This window comes from Acomys minous (assembly GCF_964271855.1).
Source record: "Acomys minous genome assembly, chromosome: 13".
Taxonomy (NCBI): domain Eukaryota; kingdom Metazoa; phylum Chordata; class Mammalia; order Rodentia; family Muridae; genus Acomys; species Acomys minous.
Window position 1 is genome coordinate 110,245,046 of NC_140495.1, and position 26,539 is coordinate 110,271,584.

A 26,539-nucleotide genomic window follows, 5' to 3' on the forward strand; every position below is an offset into this window, starting at 1 on the left:
GCGGCCCCGCCCACCCGCGGACGCCTCAAAACCGAAAGGGAAACCGTTCTGGGTCGCGTTTCTCCTCCCGAGCCTCGGACTTGGGACCCGGGCGTCTCGGCCCCGGTGTCGGGACGTGGAGGGGACGTGAGCTGTGACCGCGGTCACTCACCGCCCTCGCTTTGGTTGTAGTAGCCGAGCAGGATCCTCAGGCTCACTCGGAAAATCTGCTCCCACCTCTTGGCTCTCAGTGTCTGCTCCTCCCAATACTCCGGCCCCATCCGCTCCATCCACGGTGCCCGCGGCTCCACTCTCCGAGTCTCCGCGTCGCTGTCGAAGCGCAGGAACTCCGTGCCGTCCACGTAGCCGACTTCCATGTACCGGGGCTCCCCGAGGCCGGGCCGGGACACGGCGGTGGTGAAGTACCGCAGCGAGTGTGAGCCTGGGGGCGGCGCGCGGTGAGACCCCGACCTCCTCCCGGGACCCCGGGCAAGTGCGCGGGCCTGGAGGGGAGCAGGGCGCGGGGCTCGGGACGCGGGTGGAGCAGGGGGCGGAGAGTCTGGTGGGCGACGCGGGGACGCGGCTTCCCCGGTGTCCCCCCCCCCCCCGCAGAGTCCGTTTCCCTCCGGACCCCGCACTCACCCGCGCGGGTCTGGGTCGTGGTCAGGGCGGCCGCCAGCAGCAGGAGCAGCGTGGGCGGCGCCATCGCCCCATCTGGGATCCGGGCGCACCTGAGTCTGGCGGGCGGCAATGACTTTATAACCGGTGCCCACGGCGACGCTGGTTGGTTCCCCAGGATCGCGCCACCCAATGTCCGGGCAGAGGGAGCTGACACAGGTTAGGAGAAGAAGTGAAACTGGGGAGATGGGGAATCTCCAGCCCTGAGCTTCCCCACACTAGACCTCACCGCCTGGCGACTTAGACTTTGCCTGACCTTGTGCTGAGGGACAGAGCGCTGTTTGTCATGGCGTCTCCGCGTTCTCACCCAGAAGCTGTCTGGACACCAGGAGAGACCCGAGGCCAAGCTCATGTTGTCCTTCCCTCCACCCTTCCTCTTCCTTCTCTTCAGAAGTCGGACCCTGGAGTCTTCTAGAAGAAAAGCCGCTTCCTGGAACACATTGGCAACAGCAAGCAGTTGGGGATGCAGGTGAGAGATGCTTCTCCTCAGAGCAGAGGCACTGGCCTGCAAGCCCCACACAGACCCACAGAGACCGGGCTCTGTTCATGTGCTGACCAAGCAGGTGTACAGAGTCCTGTTAAAAATGACAGAAAGAAGCCAGGTGTGGTGGCGCACGCCTTTAGTCGCAGCACTCGGGAGGCAGAGGCAGGTGGATCCCTGGGAGTTCAAGGCCAGCCTGGTCTACAAAGCCAGTGAGTCCGGACATCCAAGGCTACACAGAGAAACACTGTCTCGAAAGAAAAAAAAAAATAAGGAAGAAGAGAAAGAAAAAATACTGGGGGGGGGGAATGCGGGGGTACACTAGAGAGATGGCTCAGAGGTTAATAGCACTGGCTGCTCTTCTGGATGTCTAAGTATATTGTATAATGATGTCTGATGCCCTCTTCTGGCGTGCAGTTGTACATGCACACACAACATTGTATACATAATAAATCTTAAAAAAAAAAAAAAAAAGACAGGGAGCCGGGCACTTCAAATAGGCAGAGACAGATGGATCTCTGTGAATTCTAGGCTAACCTGATCTACAGAGTGAATTTCAGGATACCACGGCCTACACAGAGGAGCCCTGTCTTCAAACAAACAAACAAACAACAAGATAGAGACCAGCTGCCTGGACAATCACCCTAGGTTCCTCTGTGGCAGTCTTGATGTCCTTGGGAGCAGAGGTCCCAGGGCAGCATCAGTCTTTGCTCCAGGTTCAGAAGGCCCAGCAGACTTTCCTGTGGTGGAGGAACTTGGAGACAGGTCTACTTTGTCTAAGCTAAGGGAGACACTCAACTCCTCATGTACAGTGTGTCCACAGCTTGGACAGTGGCTGGCAAGATCTAGTTGGAGTTCTGTGTCCCATCATGTCTGTGGAGACCTTGGGGTCACTTCTAGCAGCTGGAGTCTTTGTCTTTCATAGTAAGATTTTTTTCATTAAAATTTTTCATTTGTTTGTTAAAATAGGGTCTCTCTGTGTAGCCCTGGATGCCCTGGACTCTCTGTATAGACCAGGCTGGCCCTGAACTCATAGTAACCAGCCTGCCTCTGCCTCCCTGAGTGCTGGGATTAAAGGCTGTGCCACCACACAGGGCTTCTATTAAACATTTTTAATGCCGTATTCATCAGATCTCTTGAAGTCTGTTTTCTAGTAAGTTTTATGGTTAATATCAGTTAGATACCAGGCAGCAGATATTATGTTGTAGAGTTTATTAAATGAGCCTGGAGGGGGAGGGGGGGAGGGGGAGGGGGAGGGGGAGGGGGAGGGGGAGGGGGGAGGGGGAGGGGTACCCCAGAGAGAGACAGAGACAGAGGAAGAGAGAAAGGGCCTAAGGGGGTAAGGGAGACAGGGCAGACGGGGGGAGTAGAGTAGAGCAGAGAGCGACCCGTTGGAGGGTTTGCCCTTTTATATGGTCCTGGCCAGGGCCACGCCCCCCGTGGCAGGTAAGTGATGACATCACAGGTAGGCCGACTGAAGCAGAATCCTAACATTCCTACCTTTTCCTATAGTTAAAAATGAGGAACTTTGGATTGTTGTCCTGTAAGGCAAGTTGAAATATATAAATGTAGGTAAGGTAGAAGAGAGAGAGAGAGAGAGAGAGAGAGAGAGAGAGAGAGAGAGAGAGAGAAACAACAGCAGCAAAATGTCCAGATTATATAGTGAAGAGGAAGGAAAAGTTCTGCTCTGAAAGTTCAAGGTAGAGGGCAGGCTATGTCAGCCATGTCCTGTTGGCTCTGTTTCTTAACAGTTAGACTTTATTATACAACCCGACTGTCCTGTACAGGAGTGTGGAGAGCTGCGAGGTGCCGCGCCTTAACATGGTTTAGGCTTCCACCTTCCGCCATCCCGACGGCGAGTGCTCTCTAAGATAAACAAGTCCTTATATGGCAAAAGGCTGTGCAAGGGTAACTGGTGATCTGATGATGAGCAGTCCTGCTCTGACGCGGACCTATGAGGAGGTGACACCTGGCATGAGCTGATTGGCCCTTGAGTTGTACTTAAGCTTGGCCCTTCCTTTCTTCAGGGCCATTCCCACTGAGCTTAATCCTGGGTAAAGATCTCGAGAAGAAGTCTGGTTGTTGGTGTCTTATTTCCGCTGGACGGTGCGGCGCCAACACAGGGGGCGGAAAGGTTAAAGGGGAACTAGAATAAACTTTCCGGTATCAGCTCCATGGGACAGGTCCCTAGGTGTCTCTAGGCCTGCACACTTGTGGTCCAAAGCTAAAGTGTTCTCTCTGCCTGCATCTCTCCCTCTCTCCCTCCTCCCCTGGGTTCCCTCCTCCCATCGGTTAGAAACACAATCACCTGGCTGGAGTCTCTGGTCCTTTTCCTGAATGCTGGACCCAGGATGGTTCCTCCCAGTGTTCAACAATATCTGTCTCAGTGGGGTATTGGTGGTGTTTCCAAGCGGAGGAACCGAGGCAAAACCCGCCCAGACTGCCTTCACCTGGGATAATGCCTACAATCCTTCCACACATCCCCCTTTTATCTTAAAAAATAATTAAGAACTATATACACAAATATACATATATACAGAAGCTTCAGGTATCAAATACATAACCCAGTCCTTTTGTATTTGATATCCTTGGAGAAAGTGTTTCACTATCCTATCAAAGAGAGTTCTTTCCTATTGTCTAAAGTTTTCTAAAGTCTCTTCATTAGAAATTGTAATTATCGCCAGGCAGTGGTGGCACACACCTTTAATCCCAGCATTTGGGAGGCAGAGGCAGGCGGATCGCTGTGAGTTTGAGGCCAGCCTGGTCTACACAGTGAGTCCAGGACAGCCAGGGCTACACAGGGAAACCCTGTCTCAAAAAAAAAAAAAAAAAAAAAAGAAAGAAAGAAAGAAAAAAGAAATTGTAATTATCAATCTATAAATGTGTTTTTAATTCCTAAACTAAAGCTTCTAGTAACACTGTGGCTATCTACTCTTCAATCCCATCAGAGACTCAAGAAGGAAAATCTATCTAATAAAGGAAGTGTTGGCAGGCAACTTCCAAGTTGCATAGTACAGAGAGAGCAGACTGCCTGGATAGTCACCGAATTCTCTCCTTCATTGGGGCAATCAGTCTTCAGCCTTATCGGCCCAAAACATCCAACAAACTGCTTTTTGAAGCAGGAAATCCGACAGTCTGGTCCATCTAGTCTCTTCAAAGCTGGACAGTCAACTTTCCAGCATCACTGTTGATCATTGCAGACAGTCAGCCTGTCATCAGCAGTAGAGATAAGAGCAGTAGTAGAGCAGTTTTTCCGTCTAGTGACCATTCTGTCACCAGCGTCTCTTGAAGCCCCCATCTTCAATGATGTAAATGGAGAGGCGGCCAGGAGCGGATGTCTCTCTCTGTCAGGAAAGCCCTCCATCATTAAATGCCATATTCTGTGGATCTCTGGAGAGTTTGAAGACCATCTCTCTCTCTCTCTTCTTACAGTTATCAATCTATTCCTTTGAAGACATATACAAGAAACTAAACAGACCTGTTCTATGATCAAGTAAATTGGTAGCTAGTGAGATTTTTTTTACCATTTTTTTAAATTAATTTGTTCATATTACATCTTGATTGTTAGCCCTTCCCCTGTTTCCTCCTATTCCTCCCTCCCTCCCACTTCCCCCCTTCTCCCCTCCCCTATGTCTGTGATTGAGGGAGACCTCCTCCCCCTATATATGCTCTTAGAATATCGAGTCTCTTCTTGCTAACTTGCTATCCTTCCTCTGAGTGCCGCCAGGCTTCCCCATCCAGGGGACGTGGTCAGAAAAGGGGCACCAGAGTTCGTGTGAGAGTCAGATCTCACTCTCCACTCAACGGTGAAGAATATTATGTTCGTCGGCTAGGTCTTGGTAGGGGTTCGAAGTTTACTGCCTATTTCTCCTTGGCTGATGCCTTAGTTTGAGGAGGACCCCAGGACCCAGATCTGCCTGTCATAAAGTTCTTCTTGTAGGTTTCCAGGACCCTGTGGATCCTACTATTTCCCCATTCTTCCATGCTACTCTCTCCTAAAGTCTCAATAGGATGTCCTCTCCTCTGACCCACTTTCCTGGTAAGTAAAGTTTTTCATGGGACGTATCCCTTGGATTAGAGTCTCGATATAAGTGAGTATATACCGTTTGTCTCTTTTTGCTTCTGGGTGAACTCACTCATTATGATAATTTCTAGGTCAAACCATTTGTCCACAAATTTCGGGAATTCCTTGTTTTTAATAGTTGAGTAGTATTCCATAGTGTAAATGTACCACAGTTTCTTAGTCCATTCTTCTACAAAAATATGGAACGCTTCACGAATTTGTGTGCCATCCTTCCGCAGGGGCCATGCTAATCTTCTCTGTATCGTCCCAATTTTAGTATATGTGCTGCTGAAGCGAGCATGCTAGTGAGATTTATAGGTAACTAAATACCAACTTTTATCTCTTACCTTCCTGAACAGGTTATTAATAGTTAGTTTTCATAAGACATTACCTTTTTGAATAAGTGGCACATGAATAATGCATTAAATAAACGTTGAAGAAAATGATCTTAAGTTTCTACTAACATACAATATATAATAAGATTTTATCAGCATATAATATATAATACATAAGGCAAAAGTTGAATAACAATATACAACTTAAGTTTTTAATCAATGTGAAGCAAAAGTTGAATAAAATAGTCTTAAATTTCCATCAATCAAAATAGTCTTAGCCGGGTGTGGTGGAGCACTCTTTTAATCCCAGCACTCGGGAGGCAGAGGCAGGCGGATTGCTGTGACTTCAAGGCCAGCCTGGTCTACAAAGCGAATCCAGGACAGCCAGGAACACACAGAGAAACCCTGTCTCAAAAAACCAAAATAAAAGCAAAAAACAAAAAACAAAACACCAAAAACAAGCAAGCAAACAAAAAACAAACAAAAAAACCCACAAAATAGCCTTAAAATTTCATCAATCTACAACACCAATGTAAGATTTTTGAGGCTAGTAGGTTCAATAATCTACCTTTTATTCTATAAACCTATATCCTCCCTTCCTTCCCCCTTTTTCCTTAATATTAGATGGGATAGAAAGATAAGAGAGAAAGAAAGAAGAAAGAAATCCCTAAATGAAGCTTTTATTAATTTATAGCTATCCCCCTTAGGCAAAAATGAGGATTGGTAACCCACCAAAAACACTCACCATACCTACTGGGAATGGGGTTGTCATGTTCTCAAAATTACTTTATGCTCTTTAGGAGAAAAACATCTTTTGGGTACCCTAGAAAAATAATATATTGCCCAAGCACTGGAAAACTAGCTGTATCTGTTTTTGTCCAGTCTTTTTGGGATCGATCCTTTTGGCTAGCCGTTTGATTGTTAATATGCATGCAATTTCTGGAGGAAGCAGTAGCGCCGGAGGCAGAAGTTCGATCTTTATCATTATCCTGTTTTTTGTTCTGAAAGTAAGCAAACCTTTGAAATCATTAGTATAGGTATGTTAGTACATATATAAAATTTCAAGGAAACGACAGTTGAGGCACCTTGCTCGAGGTGCCAGAAGCATGCTTTTGGAGTGAAATCACCCAGGCTGCCTGCTTTGTCTTCAGCTTGTCCTGCGCTTTGCAAATAATACAGGGCTCTGCCTGCATGTACACCAACAGGCCAGAAGAGAGCATTAGTTCTCTAAGCTGTATGAAACAATGTCAAGCTGCAAGAACCAGGTAGCTCTTAAGATTCACTTGCTATATTGTCAGATATAATGATTATAAGTTTGGTTGGTAGCCATATTTTTTCACTCCCTGTGGAAACATGCATACCCATGATGGGTCTCAAAACTATTGCAGGTTTCCATTTCATACATGACAAGACTTTGTAGAATATTGGTTGTCCCAGCTCCTCAGTTTTTTCTATCACCCAATGTCTCTCCGCAGCTGACGTCCCTTCATCATTAACATTAAGAAAATTTAGAGTCAACAAAGCATTATTCAACTGGTCCCTGGGAGTCTTTACCCTTCCCTTTTGTACATTTATTTATTTATTTATTTATTTATTTATTTTTTGGTTTTTTGAGACAGGGTCTCTCTGTGTTAAACTTGGCTGTCCTAGACTTACTTTGTAGACCAAGCTGGCCTCGAACTCACAGCAATCCACTTGCCTCTGCCCCTGACTGCTGGGATTAAAGGCATGCACCACCATGCCTGGCTCTCCCTTTTGGTTAATAAGCATTTCTTTTAAGGTACAATTAGCTCTTTCCACAGCTGCTTGTCCTTTGGGGTTGTGAGGTATACCAGTAACATGTTTTATATTATTATTTTTTAAAGATTTATTTATATATCATGCATCTAGTACTCTGCCTGCATGTACACCTGCAGGCCAGAAGAGGGCACCAGATCTCATTATAGGTGGTTGTGAGCCACCATGTGGTCTCTGGGAATTGAACTCAGGACCTTTGGAAGAGCAGAAAGTGCTCTTTAACCTCTGAGCCATTTCTCCAGCCTTCCGTGTTTTATAATACGTAAGGGATTTTACATCTTAAGGGACACATTCGCAGGAGCATTGTCAGTCTTAATTTGTGTAGGTATTCCCATAAATGCCATTATTTCCAGCAAATGAGTAATCACACAGTCAACCCTTTCAGAACTTAAGGCAGTTGCCCATTGAAAACCCTAATATGTATCAATGGTATGATGCACATACCTTATTTTTCCAAATTCTGCAAAATGAAACACATCCATCTGCCAAATTTCATTCCTTTTGATACCTACCTCTAGGGTTCATTCCAGCAGGCAACGGTAGTTGACTATATAAGGAACATGTAGGACACTTATTAATTATTTCTCTGGCTTGTTGCCAAGTTATAGAGAATCTTTTCTTCAACCCCTTACCATTGACATGATGTTTTTCGTGAAATTTGGAGGCTTTGAATATATTACCTATCAATAATTTGTCGATCTCTTCATTTCCTTGTGCCAATGGACCTGGTAAACCTGTATGGGATCGAATATGAGTAATATACAAGGGATAATTTCTGCTTCTGATGACCTGTTGCAGTTCTATAAATAATGTAGTCAATTCTGTGTTATCAGGAGTAAATTCAGCAGTTTCTATATGCAGAACAACTCTTTCAGCATATTGAGAGTCAGTGATTATATTAAGAGGTTCAGGAAAATCTAACAGTACCATAAGGATTGCATACAATTCTGATTTTTGAACTGATGTAAGTGGGCTTTTAATCACCTTAGTTGTTTTATCAGTCCATTTGTAGTTAACAATTTTTAAGAAATCATTCCACCATCCTTTGCTACCCCTTAACAAAAGAGAAGGGAAGATGTAAGGGAAAGAGATAAGGAGGATATAGATTAAAGAATAAAAAGTAGATTATTGAATCTACTAACTTCAAATAATTTACACTGGTGTTCACATCGGTATTGTAGATGATGAAAATGTAAGATTTTTTTTCCTTTTCAACTTCTGCTTTATGTATTGTAATATGGTATGTTACTTATACCAACTTATAATGTATAGTGTATGTTGGCAGAAACTTAAGATCATTTTGTTTGACATTTATTTAATGTATTATACATGTACAGCTTATTTGAAAAGGCGAAAAATAGCTGTTATAACTTGTTCAGGATGGTCGGAGGCAGAAATTGGTAGTTTTGGTTACTTATAAATCTTACTAGATACTAAATTACTTATTATATAATAAGCTTTGTTTAGTTTCTTGTAGCAATAAATAGATGATGGATATAATAGATAGATAGATGGTCTTCAAACACCTCAGAGATCCACAGAAAGCGGCATTTAATGATAAAGGGCTTTTATGACAGAGAGACACATTCGTTCCTGGCAGTGCCTCCAGTCTAATTGTGTGGGCATCAAAAAATGATAGTGGCAGATATCCGCTGGACTGAGGAACTGTGCTTATCTCTACTGCTGATGACAAATGACCGTCCACTATGATCAAGCCTGATACTGAGAAACTGGCTGCCCAGCCTTGCGGAGATTAGGTGGGCCAGTCCTTCAGGATCCCTGCTTCAGAGCAGTCTGTGAGATGCTTTAAGCTGTCTGAAAGCAGGATGCACCTACGATGGAGAGAAACTTGTGACGGTCCAGAAGTGGTCTGTCAGGTGCCCTGGGCCAGCTGGCTGAAGACTGGATGCCCTGACGATGGAGAGGAACTTGTGACTGTCCAGATAGTCAGCTCTCTGTCTTGTCATATACTTTTGGAAGTTGCTTGCCTGCACTTCCTTCATATTAAATAGTTTTTCCTTCTGGAGTCTCTGATTGGGTTGAAGACTAGATAGCCACAGTATTATTATGAGTTTAGTTTTTAAAAAATGAAAAAAGAAAAAACTTTAGGCATTAGGATAAGAGTCAGTAGCATAGGGTAGTGGAATAATTTCTTAAAAATTGTTAACTAAAAATGGACTGGTCCTTGTAAATGTTGACACAATGGATAACTCTCCTTTTTGTTGTATACAGCTTATTTTATTAAATAGATAGGGGGAGATGAAGGAGAGATAAACCTGTTTTTGTTATGATCCCAAGTGTGGATGGGGAACGGTCTTGTGAGAGAACAGGTGAGGTTAATCCACTAGAAGGCAAACCACCTCATGCTAGAGCTTAATTGTTGCCAGCTGAAAAGATCCGTGAACAGATTCTCGGAGGAGATATGTAAATGAGCCCAAAACTGGAGATGGGGCCTTTGGAGACTTGGGATAGTTTTGAACTGTTCATCGCTCCACTTTGAGATGCTCCTAGAGAGAACTGCTTGAAGGAAGGCTTCGTGGATCTGGCTCCTGCTGAGGTTCTGGGTTCTGGTTACTCCAGGTTCCAGCAGAAGAAATCCTGCTGATTAGGCCAGGAGAATCGCTGATATCCTTATGGTTTTGTTATTGTATTCTTTATTCCTTATTCCTCTTCTATTGTTTCAGTTAGTCAGGTGATAAGGGGCGTACGCTCGGTTAATAAGTTCGTAATAAAATATATTTGTTAGGCAAATTGAGCCTACAGACCCTGTTGGTGATTCCCTCTGTTGACAAGGCTTAGATTCTGAAAGATTGAGGGATGAAGGGCAGACTCTCCAGGAAGGGCCCTGGAAGGAGGCAGGAGCTCAGGAGGCTGGCATGCATGCTCTCAGCACACAGTGTCCTGAGTGCAGGGGACAGGATGAAAAACACCTCCTAGGAGAACAGACAGGACCCACACACAGGGACAAGCAAGGGCCTTGTCCTCCACACAAACTGAAAAGACAAGAAATAAACACAGAAGATGAGTGAGGAGCCACAGCCAGCAGGGAGCCAAGGCTGGCCTGTCACAGCAGCCCTGGCTGCTCAGACTCTTGGGGACAGGACAAGGCTCCTTGTGTCCATGAGATCACAGAGGCTGTCAGCATGTGGTTCTAATAAGTGACAAGGACATAAGAGCCCTAGAGGTGACAGAACTTAGGAATGACCAGACAACATGAAACTACACAGCTGGACAGGACATCCGGGCCTTACTCAGCTCCCACAACCTTCTCCTCCCCCACCTGACATGCAGTAGAGCAAACACAGATTCTGGAAGGTTCTCTGTTGGCTCTGTTTATTAACAATTAAACTTTATTATACAACCCAACTAGCATATACAAGAAGGAAAAAAAGGTTAAAGGAACAGAAGAGTAAACCTCCTGGAATCCGTCGGCAGGACAGGTCCTTAGGTGTCTCTGTCCCACGAGCTGGTCCAGTCCCTTCCTCTCTCTCCGCGCCTTCTCCTTCTTCCTCTCTACCTCTTGTTTTTCTCCTCACCACCTTCCCAGTCACATGCAAAGGGCGGTCTCCTCCTCCCTTCGAGGGTCAATTAGGAAAACAATAGCCACAGTGGGGTTCCCAGGTAGGCTTCCTGAATTCCAAGCCCAGGAAGGCTCCAAACAGTCTCTCACGAGGTATTCATGGTGTGCCCCAAGGGTAAAGCCCGCCAAGACTGCTTCCACCTGTGACAAAGCTTAATCTTTCCCACAGTTCTCCATGCTGCCATTCGTTTTCTTTATCAAATTTTAAGAACCCTCTCCTGTAATTTACCCGCCCATCAACCCCTCAGGTCAAGGACATGAACAATCAAGTCCACATTCAGCTTCTTAGTCTCATTGGGGACATGAGGAGCTGCAGCTCAGGGCAGCATGGAGCTGACAGGATGGAGATGTCCCCTCCTGCCTGCTGGACCAGGAAGGTTGGCTGTGGAAGGAGGCACAGGCAGTGCAGGGAGAAATGTAAGACCCCCATCACGGTGGTCTTAACGTGGAGACCCCCACCAAGAACCAGCGAGACCAAGGTTTCGGTTGCAACACGCAAGAGGCTTTATTGCAGGGGGTCGGGTACCTGGGCGTCTCAGTCTCTGGAGAGGCTGGCGCGCCAAGCGAGTCTTTCGGGGGCCTTTTATAGGGATTTTAGCGGGAAGCGCGGGTACAGAAGCGAGAAGCATAGTTACAGGGCTCTGATTGGTAAATTTAAATGAGGCGAGGTTATGGCCTGGTCATCAGATGGGCTCTAGGAACAGGGGAGTTTACCCGTTCTCTGGGCCAGGTGGCTGACCATAAATATCTTGTTTGACAAGGACAAACTGTTTCTGTTATCTCAGCATGCTTTTATCTTTCTCCTCTGGGCCCCAGGCCTCATCTTATTCCGGGAACCTATTATTCTAGTCTTGCCTTGCAAGATAGCGTTACTGCTGCTATGCTTGCTATGGCGGGTGCACAGGGGAGGGGGTCTTACATTCCCCCCTCTTGTTGTAAATTGAATGAAATCTTTCATTCAATGACCTCTGGTTCTACCTGTTGGAGCTGTTGGTATTGTTGGGTTAGAACCAAGGCCTGTACAACCGATAGGTGGTCTCGGATGAATTGCTTCAGTCTGTTAAGGATGCAGGGCCCAAAAAATAGGAGCAGGATAATAATTAATAAAGGGCCCGTTATGGTAGATATTAAAGTGGTAAACCAAGGAGCCTTATTAAACCAGTTTTCATACCAAGTTCGTCCTGATTCAAATTGCAACTGTCGCTGCTTGAGCCTTTCTCGCAGCTTAGACATACTATCTCTGACTACTCCTGTATGGTCAGCATAAAAACAACATTTTTCCTTGAGGGCTGCACAGAGCCCACCCTCTTTCAGGAACAAGATATCTAACCCTCTACGATTTTGGAGCACTACCTCGGAAAGGGAGGTCAGGGACTGTTCTAATGCACTAATGGATTCTTTTAATGCTTGAAGGTCTGCGTTCATGGCCTGCTGTAACTGCTGAAAATGAGCAACCTGAGTGAGAGCAGTAGTCCCGGTTCCGATCCCTGCCGCAACTCCCCCGACTGTTAATCCTCCCAGTAGCAGTGCCAGAGTGATGGATATTGGCCCTTGGCCACCTTGACGTGAGCAGCGTGGATCTAGGCGGCAATTCCGTCAACCTTGAGAGCCGTCGGGGTAGTCAGGAGTACTATGTAGGGTCCCTTCCAGCGGGGTTCAAGGTTCTTGGTCCGGTGACGTCGGACCCAGACGTAGTCTCCAACCTGGAATGGGTGAGGGGCCAGGGGCTTGTCAAGCTGGTCTTTATAAGCGCGGGCTAGGGGTTTCCATACCTCGTTTTGCACCTCTTGGAGGGCTCTTAGGTGTGCCTGGAGGGAAGGCCTGGTGGCGAAGGAGCCGATATCTGGGTCAAGGAAGTGAACAATAGGAACATGTGAACCGTAGACAATCTCAAAAGGAGTAAGCCCATGTGGGCCGGGGGTGTTCCTAACCCTGTATAGGGCCAGGGGTAGCAGGGCCACCCAGTCCTTAGTGCCAGCTGCAAGCGTTAATTTGGCTAAAGTCTCCTTAATAGACCTGTTCATGCGTTTTACCTGTCCTGAACTCTGGGGTCTGTATGAACAATGTAATTTCCAATTAATCCCCAATAGTTTGGCCACCTGCTGGCTTACCTGGGAGACGAAGGCTGGTCCGTTGTCGGACCTGATTACCTGTGGCATCCCGTAGCGAGGGAAAATATCATCCAAAAGCTTCTTGGAAACCACCTTGGCCGTCTCATGTTTGGTGGGGAAGGCTTCAGTCCATCCTGAAAAAGTATCTACGAAGACCAGCAGGTACCGGTACCCGTATATACCTGGTTTGACCTCCGTGAAGTCAATTTCCCAATGGGTCCCTGGCCGGTGTCCTCAGACCCTAGTTCCTGACAGGTTCAAGGACCTGTTATTATTGACCAACGCGCAGGGCCGGCAATTGTCAGCGGCTCTCTGGAGGGCCTCCTTTTTTCCTAAGAGGTAAAAGTCCGTCTCTTCTCTCTTGAGGAGGGTCTTCATTTTCTGAGCACTTAAATGAGTGAGCTTATGGAAGTAGTCAATCAAATAGTTAGTCTCTTTTGAGGGGATGACTACCTTGTCTTGATACCGCCAATGGTTGGGGCCTTCAGGGAGAGCGCCCATCTTGTGAAGTCTCTGTATGTCGTCGTTGGTGAATTTCCAACTCCGGTCCTGCTGTCCTGGCGCTCCGGTGTCCTCTTGTAAGGAGAGTGCCTCGAGAGTGTCGAGGGGTCTTGTAGCGGCTTGGCGGGCTGTCTCGTCAGCCAGCCGATTACCTCGAGCCTCAGGGGATTCCCCTTTCTGGTGGCCCGGGCAATGGATGATGCTGAGCTGCTGGGGTAAAAAGAGGGCCTTCAGGAGGGCCAGGATTTCAGTCTTATTCTTAATTTCTTTACCTTCTGAGGTGAGGAGTCCTCGGCGCCGATAGATTTCTCCATGTACGTGGGCCGTGGCGAAGGCATACCGGCTGTCTGTATATACTGTTAGCTTTTTTCCTTTTGCCAGTTCCAGGGCCTTGGTCAGGGCGATCAGTTCAGCACGCTGGGCGGAGGTCCCGGTTGCAAGATGTACTTTCCTCTCGGTGGTCCAGCGGTAAGGCTTCCCGCCAGTCGCTCCTTGCACCCAGGCAGTCTTTGTTGTCAGGGGCCCCGGTGCGGTGGTGAGGACGGAGTGCTGAGCTCCCGTATCCACCAAGAAGGTGACGGGTTGCCCCCCCACATTTAGAGTTAGCCAGGGTTCAGGGGGAGGCTCCTGACCCTGACTTCTTCAGTCTTCTAGGTTGAGGAGAGCCGCGGAGGGGGGGCCCTACGGGGCCCTTTGGGACGTCTGGGACAGTCCCGTACCCAGTGGCCTCTTTCTTTACAATAGGCACATTGGTCCTTATCCACAGGGGCCTTTCTCCGTTCTCCCTGGCCCTGACTATCCTGGCGCCCTGAAACTACGGTGGCCAACAGTCTACTCATTTCCCTATGTCTCTTCTTATCTCTAGCATTCTCCCTTTCTTCCGCTTCTTTTCTCAGTCTTTTTTCCTTTTTTTTAGACTGTTTTCTAAGCATTTCTTCTTTCTTTTCCGGCGTCTCTCTCTTATTATAAACTTTCTCTGCCTCCTTTAAAAGATCCTGAACTGTACTTTTCTTGAGTTCTTTCAATCTCTCTAATTTGCATCTGATATCTGGGGCAGATTGCCAGACAAAGGACATGGCCAGAGTGGTGGCCTGGAGAGGGTCCTCAGGGTCATATGGAGTGTAAACCCTGTAAGCTTCTTTCAGACGCTCAAGAAAAGCTGACGGCGTTTTATCTGCTTTCTGAGTAACCATCTTAACCTGGGCCAAATTGGTGGGCCGCCTGGCGGCTTTTTGGAGACCCGCTATGAGCAGCTGGCGATAAAGACGTAGGTGGGCCCTACCTTCCTCAGTGTTGAAGTCCCAGTCCGGTCGTTCCAAGGGGAAAGCACTGTCAATTTTATTTGGCAGCTGGGTAGGCTGCCCATCAGCTCCTGGGACGCTCTTGCGTGCCTCCAGAAGGACGCGCTGCTTCTCTTCGGAGGTGAGGAGCGTCTGTAGGAGCTGTTGGCAGTCGTCCCAGGTGGGTTGATGAGTAACTAAAATAGACTCAATAAGGGAAGTTAACCAGGAGGGATCCTTAGAGAAAGGAGGGTTATTATTTTTCCAGTTATAAAGATCTGAGGCAGAAAACAGCCAATATTGCATCTGGCCGCCCATGCCAGCCCGAAGGGGGAAGGCCTGAGAGGTCTGGGGTGGAACTTCGCGCCGGCTACGGAGTCGGCCGGCCATTGGTGAGGCCTCGGGCGCTGCGGCGGGAGCAATATCCTCAGGTGGCCCCGGCAAGGGAGGAGCCGAGGGAGTTGGGGGTCCGGCCGGTGAGGCTGGGCCTGGGGCTGCTGGGGCCCGATAAGGGGGTGGTTCCTCGGTTAGGAGGTCAAGGAGGGGCCCCTCGTCCGGCGGCAAGACCTTGGGGGGGGCGGACAACGGCGGGATAGAGACCGGCCCCAGAGGGGGCCGCCGGAGTGGGGGCCAGGGGAGGGGCTAAGGCGGGCGTGGTAAGAGAGGTGGGGATAGGAGGGGGCTGAGTGAGGAAAGGTTTGACCCATGGAGGGGAGTCACGAACGAGAGATTCCCAAGTTATTATTTAGGGGACCTGGTCCGGATGACCGTGTGGTCCAGGGTCCATAATTTTGGACTTGACCTGTAAAATGAGAGAAAGGTTAAAGGTGCCATCTCGTGGCCACCCGGTGTTAAACGTGGGCCATTCGGCGGAACAGAAAGTCTCCCATTTGCCCTTGCGGACTTCCACTGACAGATTGTGTGCAATGACACAGACCTCTTTGAAATGCTGTAAGGTAAGGGTTAATGGGGTGGCAAGAGTCTGACCCATGGTACCAAAAAATATAAAACGAAAGACAACAGAGGAAAACTAGACACAAAAGACCAAAAACAGCCTGCGCGGGACGCTTGCGCCAAAGCGAAAGTAAAACAGAGGTTGGAGACCGCGGCTCGGGCGCCGCAGGGGATCCGGATTCCTCGTCTCCCAGATGAGGCGAATAGCCTCTCAGATGGGCCGGGGCCCCAAATAACCCTGGGGTAGACAGGGTTCTGGTGGGACGGAGAGTCCCTACGGAATCCCGCCGGGACGTCTCCCGGGGGCACAAGGAAGAAGTCCGAGTCCGTCAACTCCTTCTAGTCCTTGCCAGATTCAGAGAGTCTGCGCAGACACCAAGACACGTAACGATTAACAGAGAGACGAAATGACAACAACGACTAAGCCGGCCGGCACAAAGGCTTACCTCCCGAATTTGGGTCGGTGGTCCCTGGGCGGGGGTCTCAAATCTCGGTGGGACCTCCAAATGTAAGACCCCCATCACGGTGGTCTTAACGTGGAGACCCCCACCAAGAACCAGCGAGACCAAGGTTTCGGTTGCAACACGCAAGAGGCTTTATTGCAGGGGGTCGGGTACCCGGGCGTCTCAGTCTCTGGAGAGGCTGGTGCGCCAAGCGAGTCTTTCGGGGGCCTTTTATAAGGATTTTAGCGGGAAGCGCAGGTACAGAAGCGAGAAGCATAGTTACAGGGCTCTGATTGGTAAATTTAAATGAGGCGAGGTTATGGCCCGGTCATCAGATGGGCTCTAGGAACAGGGGAGTTTACCCATTCTCTGGGCCAGGTGGCCGACCATAAATATCTTGTTTGACAAGGACAACTGTTTCTGTTATCTCAGCATGCTTTTATCTTTCTCCTCTGGGCCCCAGGCCTCATCTTATCCCGGGAACCTATTATTCTAGTCTTGCCTTGCAAGATAGCATTACTGCTGCTATGCTTGCTATGGCGGGTGCACAGGGGAGGGGGTCTTACAGAAGGTCCTGGTGTGCAGGGCTGGGCTGGGCTCCCCACTTCTTCACAAGGAGCCCATAGGATCACAGGGAGCATCAGACACTGTTGCTAAGGAGAACTGAGGGCTCTGGACGTCACAGGAGGGACCTGAACACATGGTCTGTCCTCAGTCCACTCCAGGCAGCTGTCTTCACGCTAGAGAAGGAGAGTCAGGAACAACCACTGTGAGGACAGCAGCCCAACAGCCCACCACTCACTCAAGGGAGATTCTGGGAGTCCCTGAGTCCCAATCATGTCCCCTTTGCCCCTCCCCAAATCAGGCCCTAGAGTGTCACCTTTACAATCCACAACAATGAGTTTAGTTTTGTGTTTGAACCTAATCAGTTAGTTTGAGTATTTTTTAAAAATTGTACATCTTTTTCTTTGGTAAGTCAAGGAGGTATCAAAATTATAGTCCACAGTTAACAAGATAACCTGAAATCTGCAAAGACAAAGTTAAACCAATGACAACACTGAACTATGTTTCTGTTTGTACACTTGGACTCTCACCATACTAGTGACCTGAGGAGGAGCTGGTCCCCTCAGCACAGAACTGCACATTTTCCTGTGGGGGGCAGGGGAACTCAGAAGCTAAGAGGTACTCCACATGAGCCACTAGGTCAGCATGCTTTTCATTTGTTTGTTTGCTTTGTTTTGTTTTTTTTTCCCCATGGGATATTCTATAACTTTAGATACATAGTAGAAGAATGGAAGAAGGAACAGAAAATAATTAATTTAATATGCATTTGAATTCATATCAAAATAAGAAAATAGTGGCAGGGCTACGTGAAGGATGCCCCCAACTGCTGCTGCCACCACTGAGGCACAAACATGTGTCCATCTTGCTGACCAGCATTCACTGTCTGTCCTAGTGAACAGTCATCTCCAGAGTGTGCAGCAGAAACGTGGGGAACCTCTCACACTCAGCCAGAGAAAATGACTCCCAGGCCCTGCCTCTGGGGGGGACAGATACAGGCAAGTCACACAGGATCCTGAAGTGTGCTGTGGACCCAGTGCAGCACCCACTGGGAACACAGCAGCTCACAGGGGGAGTGGATCTTCCCTCTCACTCCAGTCCTCCATTGCAGAAGCCCCTGTCTCTGAGGAAGGTCAATTCCTGACTCACTAGGGGGAGCCCTGCAGCTTGTTGGGGCAGATCTCTATGAGGTCTAGGCCAGCCTGGGCTACAAAGTGAGCCCAGGACAGTCAAGGCTACACAGAAACCCTGTCTCCAAAAACAAAACAAAACAAGAACAACAAAAAAAAAAAAAAAAAGAAAAGAAAGAAAGAAAAAAGAAAAGAAAAGAAAGAGAAAAAAGCACGAAAGATAACGAATAGGAAAGAAAAGACACTGGGGGAGCCTGCGATGCTGGATCAGGAGACCCCGACACTGTTTCCCTAGAGACAGGGGGGTCATCCCAGCTGAGGTTCTTCTTCCTCAGGACTGAGCTGAGGGCAGAGGGAGGAGGAGCCCGCGGCCCCCGCACCTGTGCGCAGCAGCGTCTCCTTCCCGGTCTCCAGGTGTCTGAGGAGCCAATCCACGCACGTGTCCTCCAGGTAGGCCTTGTGTCTCTCTGCAACACCAGCCTGCTCCCACTTGCGCTGTGTGATCTGCACCGCAGTCCAGGATGTCAGGTCTTCGTTCAGTGCGAGGTAATTGCAGCCATCGTAGGCGAACTGAAGGTACTCGCGGAGGAGACCCCCGTCCGACCCCACGTGACAGCCAGACATTCGCTGGATGGTGTGGGAACCTGCGGGACCCCAGGATCAGCCCCACCCACTTGTCCCCAGGAGATCGTCCACGCCCCGCGGCCCCGCCCACTCACGAACTCCTCCAAACTGAAAGAGGAAACAAGTCCCAGGTCGCATTTTTTTCTCCCGAACCTCGGACTTGGGACCCGGGCATCTCGGGCCCCGGTGTCGCGACGTCGAGGAGTTGTGAACTCTGACTGCGGTCACTCACCGCCCTCGCTCTGGTTGTAGTAGCCGAGCAGGTTCCTCAGGTTCACTTGGAAAGTCCTCTGATTGTTCTTGGCGATCCCTGTGTTCCGTTCCCAATACTCCGGCCCCTCCTGCTCCATCCACTGCGCGCACGGCTCATATCTCGGAGTCTCCGCGTCGCTGTCGAAGCGCACGAACTCCGTGTCGTCCACGTAGCCGACTTCCATGTACCGGGGCTCCCCGAGGCCGGGCTGGGACACGGCGGTGGAGAAATACCGCAGCGCGTGTGAGCCTGGGGGCAGCGTGCGGTGAGACCCCGACCTCCTCCCGGGATCCCGGGCAGGTGCGCGGGCCGGGAGGGGAGCAGGGCGCAGGGCTCGGGATGCGGGTGGAGACGGGAGGGCGCGGAGGGTCTGGTGGACGACGCGGGGACGCCCCTTTCCCGGTTTCCCCTCCCCTCCCCTCCCCGAAGAGTTTGTTTCCCTCCCGGCCCCGCACTCGCCCGCGTGGGTCGGGGCTAGGGCGGCCGCCAGCTGCAGGAGCAGAATGCACAGCGCCGTCGCCTCCATCTGGGATCCGGGCGCGTCTGAGTCCCGCGGGCTGCATGGACTTTATAACCGGTGGCCGCGGCGACGCTGGTTGGTTCCCCAGGATTGCCTCACCAGATGGGGGTGAGAACTGCAGACTTATCATCAGTGTCCGGGTAGAAACTGGGGAGATGGGTGTAAGACCCCCTCCCCTGTGCAACCGACATAGCAAGCATAGCAGCAGTAACGCTATCTTGCAAGGCAAGACTAGAATAGTAGGTTCCCGGGATAAGATGAGGCCTGGGGCCCAGAGGAAAAAATAAAAGCGTGCTAAGATAACAGAAACAGTTTGTCCTTGTCAAACAAGATATTTACGGCCGGCCATCTGGCCCAGAGAACGGGTAAACTCCCCTGTTCCCAGAGCCCACCTAATGACCAGGCCATAACCTCGCCTCATTTAAATTTACCAATCAGAGCCCTGTAACTATGCTTCTCGCTTCTGTACCCGCGCTTCCCGCTAACATCCCTATAAAAGGCCCCCCGAAAGGCCCGCTGGGCGCGCTAGCCTCTCCGGAGACTGAGACGCCCGGGTACCCGTCCCTCTACAATAAAGCCTCTTGCGTGTTGCAACCGAAACCTTGGCCTCGCTGGTTCTTGGTGGGGGTCTCCACGTTAAGACCACCGTGCCGGGGGTCTTACAATGGGGAATCCACAGCCCTGGGCTTCCCCACCCCAGACCTCACCGCCTGACAACTGGGACTTTGCCTGACCTTGTGCTGAGGGACAGAGCACTGTTTGTCATGGCGTCTCCGCGTTCTCACCCAGAAGCTGTCTGGACACCAGGAGAGACCCAGGCCAGGCTCATGTTGTCCTTCCCTCCACCCTTCCTCTTCCTTCTCTTCAGAAGTCGGACTCTGGAGTTCTAGAAGAAAAAAACGCTTCTGGGAACACAGTGGCTACAGCAAGCAGTTGGGGATGCAGGTGAGAGATGCTTCTCCTTAAAGCAGAGGCGCTGGCCTGCAAGCCCCGCACAGACCCACAGACACCGGGCTTTGGTCATGCACTGACCAAGCAGGTGTACAGAGTCCTGTTAAAAATGACAGAAAGAAGCCAGGCCTGGCAGTGCACGCCTTTAGTCCCAGCACTCTGGAACCAGAGGCAGGTGGATCTCTGTGAGTTCGAGGCCAGCCTCGTCTACAAAGTGAGTCCAGGACAGCCAAGGCTACTGAGAGAAACCCTGCCTGGAAAAAGAAAAGAAAGAAGGGTGGGGCTAGAGGGATGGCTCAGAGGTTAATGGCACTGGTTGCGCTTCAGTGTTGAGGTTTGGTGCCCTCTTCTGGCGTGCAGTTGTACAGGCGGACAGAACATTGTATGCATAATAAATAAATCAATCTTAAAAAAAAAAAAAAAAGAGCCAGGTGCGACCCGCCTTTAATCCCAGAACTTCAAATAGGCAGAGACAGATGTCTGTGAGTTCTAGGCTAGCCTGCTCTACAGAGTGAGTTCCAGGACAGCCACTGCTACACAGAGGAGCCCTGGCTTCAGTCACCCTAGGTTCCTCTGTGGCAGTCTTGGTTTCCTTGAGGGCAGAGGTCCCGGGGCAGCATCAGTCTTTGCTCCAGGCTCAGAAGGCCCAGCGGACTTTCCTGTGGAGGAGGAACTTGGGAGACAGGTCTATGTTGTCTAAGCAAAGGGAGACACTCAACTCCCCATGTCCTGCTTGTCCACAGCTTGGACAGTGGCTGGCAAGCTCTCGTTGGAGTCCTGTGCCCCATCATCTCTGTGGAGACCTTGGGGTCATGTCTAGGGGCTGGGGTCTTTGTTTTTCATAGGAAGCTTTTTCCATTAAATATTTTTTATTTGTTTGTTTTTTGAAACGGGTTCTCTCTGTGTAGCCCTGGCTGTCCAGGACTCTCTGTGTAGACCAGGCTGGCCTTGAACTCATAGTAATCAGCCTACCTCTGCCTCCTGAGTGCTAGGATTAAAGGCACAGGCCACTACACAGGGCTTCCATTAAATATTTTTTAAAAGATTTATTTATTTATTATTGTGTATAGTGTTCTGCCTGCGTGTACACCTGCAGGCCAGAAGAGGGCACCAGATCTTATTATAGATGGTTGTGAACCACCAAGTGGTTGCTGGGAATTGAACTCAGGACCTGGAAGACCAGCCATGGCTCTTAACCTCTGAGCCATCTCTCCAGCCCCCTAGTAACATTTTAAATGCCATATTCATCAGATCTCTGAAAAGTCTTGAAGGCTGCTGCTATCCAGTAAGTATATCTAAACTAAACAACCTCTGCTCATTTCTAGCTACTTGTGTTAGGCTCAACATTGAAAACGCACACAGGAGGCTAAGCAAAGCTTTTTCATGTAACTCATTACATGAGGACTTGGCGTGACTGCCGTATAGTTCTGAGCACATTGAAGACTCTGACTATGTATAAAGTGACTATTACCTTCCACAGCTTAGTTGTCTTCAACGGTTTACAGTGAGTTCGTAGCTCTAATAAGATTAGAATTTTGGGAGATGTCACACCCCGCATGCCCCTTCCTTTCCAGCCTCTGCCTCAGACCCTGCAGTCGCCGCAATGTGGATGCCCAAGAAGAACCGGATCACCATCTACGAACTCCTCTTTAAGGAAGGGGTGATGGTTGCCAAGAAAGATGTCCATATGCCCAAACACCCCAAGCTGGCCGACAAGAACGTGCCCAACTTTCACGTGATGAAGGTCATGCAGCCTCTCAAATCTCGAGGCTACGTGAAGGAGCAGTTTGCCTGGAGACACTTCTATTGGTACCTCCCCAACGAGGGCATCCAGTATCTCCGAGATTACCTCCACCTGCCTCCGGAGATTGTGCCCGCCACCCTGCTCCGCAGTCGTCCCGAGATTGGCAGGCCTCGGCCCAAAGGACCAGAGGGTGAGCGACCTGACAGATTCACAAGAGGGGAGGCAGACAGAGACACCTACAGAAGGAGCGCTGTGCCTCCTGCTGCTGACAAGAAAGCCAAGGCTGGGGCTGGCTCAGGGACAGAATTTCAGTTTAGAGGCGGCTTCGGTCGTGGACGTGGTCAGCCACCACAGTGAAGCTGGAGAATGTGTTGTGTTGAATAAACTTTAAAGAAAAAAAAAAGATTAGGATTTTGTAGTGTTGTAGCCTGTGTAGCCTGCTTAAACTCTGCAGCCCTCCGCTGAGACCTACTTTAGTGGCTAGAGTAGCTGTGGCTCCTCTGCTGGCACCAGCTTTCACTCTTAGCATATCAGAAGCCATTTTGGCTCCAAGTCTCCATTTTGGTTACAAGATAAATTAAGCTCATGTTTTCAGGCCCTGTGTGTCTGAACCAGGAAGGTTCAGTGCCTGCTGCTTAGAGCAAAACAGCAGATGAGAAGTGCATGTTCTGCTTGGGTTAAAGGTAAGTGATGTTCTATTGGAGTTAAGGCCACAACGTCCTGCTGTGTTCCTTACTCCCAGAGAGCTGGAAAGCCCCCAAGAGCTCCCCTGCCCCAGATCCCAGCCAATCATCGAAAAATGCTTTGTCTAGATATGAGGACATTGTACTTGGAACAAAATTTATTATTCGTGTGTTTAGCTAATCAAAATGATGTAATGCTGCCTCCTCCTCGCTTCCCACCTGGTGACCTGGTTGTTACCTAGTTATGGTTTTTCCGATTTAAAAAAAAAAAGTACCTTAGACTGGGCTGGAGAGATGGCTCATCAGCTAAGAGCCCTGGCTGCTGCTCCAGAGGTCCTGAGTTCCATTCAACCATATTTCAGCTCACATATGTCTGTAAATACCGTTCCAGGGTATCTGACACCCTCACAAAGACAAGAATGCAGACAAAACACTGATGCACATAAAAAATTTTTTAAAAATACTGTATGTATCAAACATAGGTTGTTACTTACCTGTTAATGCCCGGCTGGTGCTCTGAAGAGGACCAGGGTGGGGTCTCTGGGGCTGGATGCAGATTCCCTTCCAGTTTGCTTTATCTCTTGGGTCGCCAGAGCTGATGGCTCAGGCAACTGGTCAGGATTGAAAGGAGGAAGAAGAAAAGGGAGCCCAGGGTTCCTTCTCTAGGCACTGGCTGCACTGTGGCCGAGGAGAACTTAAACTGACCACAAGTTTCCTACAGCTGAGGCTGTAAAAATGGCTTCTGGGTAGAAACTGCACAGGGGTCGTAAAAGGAGGCTCTTTGATCTGTAGATAGGTCTCTTTGCGGAGATCTCCAGTGAGCTAGTGTGAACTTAGGTTTGCTAGCCCTAGAAGGTGCTAAAGCATTGAGTCTGCTAACTTATTTGTGAGTCTACAGGGAAATAAGAAATAAAAGAGAGGGGCCTGGAGAGGTGGCTCAGTGGTTAAGAGCACTGTCTGCTCTTCCAAAGGACCCAGGTTCAATTCCCAGCACCCACATGGCAGCTCACAACTGTCTCTAACTCCAAGATCTGACATCCTCACACTAACACACATAAATTAAAATTAAATAAAAATATTTTTAAAAAAGAAAAGAGAGAAAGAGAGAAAATAAACCACTCACACACAACATATATTCAAGAGAAAAGGTGAAATTAGGCAACTTGACTTCAACTGAAGTCAGATTTCCTAATCTCAGCAATGTTTATTGTAGATGACCAAACTTATACTTCTGAGAAAAAGGGCCTTACCTCATAGTTGAAAAAAGGCAATTAATCACAAAACAGATTGAATTCTAAAATACAACAGGTTACATGTTTTAAATTTAAACATTTCTTATCTAAGTATCCATTACATAAGTTCACAGCAAGTTCAGAGTGACAAAGGTCTAAAGGTTACAAGAGTATATGACTTATCAATTAGGACTGATTTAGCTTTGCTGAAGGAGAGATAAGCCTGTTTTTGTTATGGTCCCAAGTGTGGGATCGGAACAGTCTTGTGAGAACAGGTGATATTAATTCACTAGAAGACAAACCACCTCTTGCGGGAGCTTGATTGTTGCCAGCTGAAAAGATCCATGAACAGACTCTGGGAGGAGATAATTAGATGAGCCCAGAACTGGAGGTGGGGCCTTTGGAGACTTGGGATAGTTTTGGCTGTTCATTGCTGCACTTTGAGATGCTCCTAGAGAGAACCTCTCCAGGAAAGGCTTCGGGGCTCCAGCTCCTGCTGAGGTTCCAGGTTCTGGTTGCCCCAGGTTCTAGCAGAAGAAATCCTGCTGATTACACCAGGAGAATCATTCCTTGGAACTGACATCCTTACGATTTCATTATTGTGACCTTTAATCTTCTTTTCTTATTTTTTCTGTTAGTTGGGTTATAAGTGACATATGCTCAGTTAATAAGTTTGTAATAAAATATATCTGTTAAGAAAATTGCGCCTACACTATACATTATCCAGCTATCTCTTAGTTCATAATGAGCTCAGGACAATAATTTTATCTGTCTTTCATTCTAAGAAACAGAGTAAATTCAGACATCTCCAGGTACCTTCATTCAAACTTGGGTTGATGGGAAATTCAAACCAACTTGCCTATATTTATGGTGAATACCAGGATTTGTGGTGCCATCTGGAGTGAAGGCTTATCTGAGGTCATAAATCTACCTCCAGGCTATCCCTAGTGTGGCATCTGGAGGTCCACAAAGGTATTTATTGCAGACAATTAACTCTCTAAAATTGTTTTTAGAAGATCTAAAACAATTTAACTTTTAAAATATTTGAATCAAATCAGGAATTCCATAATCAGGGATTAATTCATCTGAATAATAAACAGTGCATTTTCAACGAGAGCCTGTAGGAAGTTTGCTCAATCAGAGCTAGTCAATACCCAGAAAGTAACAGTTCACACCAATGCCAGATTTTTTTCCTTTTAGTTGTTCAAGACAGGGTTTCTCTGTGTAGCCTTGGCTGTCCTAGACTCACTTTGTAGACCAGGCTGGCATCGAACTCACAGCGATCTGCCTGCCTCTGCCTCCTGAGTGCTGGGATTAAAGGCGTGTGCCACCATGCCCGGCTCTAATACCAGATTTTAGAGAGATGCAAGAAATCACGATTGACAGGGTAGTCAGAGGTTGGATGCAGTTCTGGGGTACATCATGATACTGACCTTGCAAATACCGGATCACCTCCTAGACAGCCCACATGCCTAGTGAGTTCCCTTGCCAGGGTGGCTCTTGGCACTCACCTACGTTTCCTGGCATCATGGTCTTGAACAGGTAGCAAAGACCTAAGTCGTTAGACCTACATCTCACACCAGCTTTTGCTACTCCAAGGTGACCGTTATCACCTTAAAATGTCATCATCATATACCAGTATATTCTAAACCAGAGGTGAATCACATATGTAGGACATGTAGCAAATATACCATAAGCATTTATCATCATACAAACACTGATGCCAACCCTCAGCACGCGAGACTTGCTCTGAGTAGAGATACAAGGATGAACAGAGAGCTCGTAGGACTAAAACCTTCTAGAGTTGTTGCCTTACATCATGTGGTTGTCTTAAGATGGTGAGGTCACATGAGTGTACCCTTTAGCCTTAGTAAAGATGGCTGCCAGCCATGTGGCCATTTACATCCTGATGAGGTCATTAGCCAAGATGGAGGAACACCACATGGCTGCTATTTAAAACATCTGTTTTCATTATATGTATGTGTGTGTGTTCGTGTGCATATATATGTTAAATAAAAGTTGAATCTAAATTGCATACACACACAGGTGAACTAGATATAACATGTTGCAGCAAATTATGATTACCTGTGTGTAGCTTTTAGTTACAAGCCTTTACCTATAAGATTAAAGCCAATTTTTGTTACAGAGTTATCTATTTACCATACCCAATGAACTTACCAATTCTGAGAGAGTTTACAGCATAATCTTAAGAGTTTTTTGAGAACAGAACAAAGAGAAATCATAGAGATAAAATATTTTTAGGAGGTGGTTGTAGAGATGGCTCAGTGCTTAAGAGCACTGTCTGCTCTTCCAGAGGTCCTGAGTTCAATTCCCAGCAACCACATGGTGACTCACAACCATCTGTAATGAGATCTGATGCCCTCTTCTGGCAGCGGATGTACATGCAGACAGAACACTCATGTATGTACAATAAATAAATATTAAAAATCATTTCTAGGAGTGTAAAGAAGAGAAAGTGTAGAGCCAATATAAGATATTTGGGGGATCCTTTGTCTGTGCAGTGGCAGTTGTTACAATCTGTAAGATTTTGGAAATTGAGCTGGACAGATGGCTCAGAGGTTACAAGCACTGGCTGCTCTTCCAAAGGTCCTGAGTTCAGTTCCCAGCAATGACATGGT

At 48.2% G+C, this 26,539-nt stretch overlaps 3 protein-coding genes and 1 long non-coding RNA gene across 17 annotated transcripts in view; 2 read left to right on the forward strand and 2 right to left on the reverse strand.

Moving 5' to 3' along the window:
• LOC311581480 (H-2 class I histocompatibility antigen, Q10 alpha chain-like) overlaps positions 1 to 26,539 on the reverse strand; it is a 119,334-nt gene that overhangs the window by 22,824 nt on the left and 69,971 nt on the right. The window contains exons 2-3 of one of the 13 annotated variants that reach the window (XM_084753766.1): positions 18,750 to 19,019; positions 18,274 to 18,537 (exon numbers count right to left, since the gene is read on the reverse strand). The exons of 10 other annotated variants lie outside the window; for them this stretch is intronic. In XM_084753766.1, coding sequence (XP_084609892.1) covers positions 18,274 to 18,537; positions 18,750 to 19,019 — 534 coding nt within the window. Of the gene's footprint in view, positions 1 to 151; positions 422 to 621; positions 761 to 18,273; positions 18,538 to 18,749; positions 19,020 to 26,539 lie in introns of those variants that run through there. 2 more of the 13 variants (XM_084753770.1, XM_084753775.1) reach the window with 2 other exon arrangements.
• On the forward strand, positions 832 to 10,088 carry LOC311581497. 2 transcript variants are annotated; one of them, XR_014773780.1, is made up of 2 exons: positions 832 to 1,126; positions 8,801 to 10,088. It is a non-coding gene; the product is annotated as an uncharacterized lncRNA (long non-coding RNA). The 2 variants fall into 2 exon arrangements; XR_014773781.1 differs by lacking the exon at positions 8,801 to 10,088 and adding an exon at positions 1,670 to 2,261.
• The window catches only part of LOC311581476 (H-2 class I histocompatibility antigen, L-D alpha chain-like), a 104,453-nt gene continuing 94,680 nt past the window's right edge, over positions 16,767 to 26,539 (reverse strand). Inside the window, exon 8 of the mRNA XM_084753752.1 lies at positions 16,767 to 16,942. Coding sequence (XP_084609878.1) covers positions 16,938 to 16,942 — 5 coding nt within the window. The 3' untranslated portion in view covers positions 16,767 to 16,937. The remainder of the gene's footprint in view (positions 16,943 to 26,539) is intronic.
• Positions 21,787 to 22,388, forward strand: LOC311581488 (small ribosomal subunit protein eS10-like). Its single transcript, XM_084753789.1, has one exon. The coding sequence runs from the start codon at positions 21,845 to 21,847 to the stop codon at positions 22,340 to 22,342; it is 498 nt and encodes a 165-aa protein (XP_084609915.1). The 5' UTR covers positions 21,787 to 21,844; the 3' UTR covers positions 22,343 to 22,388.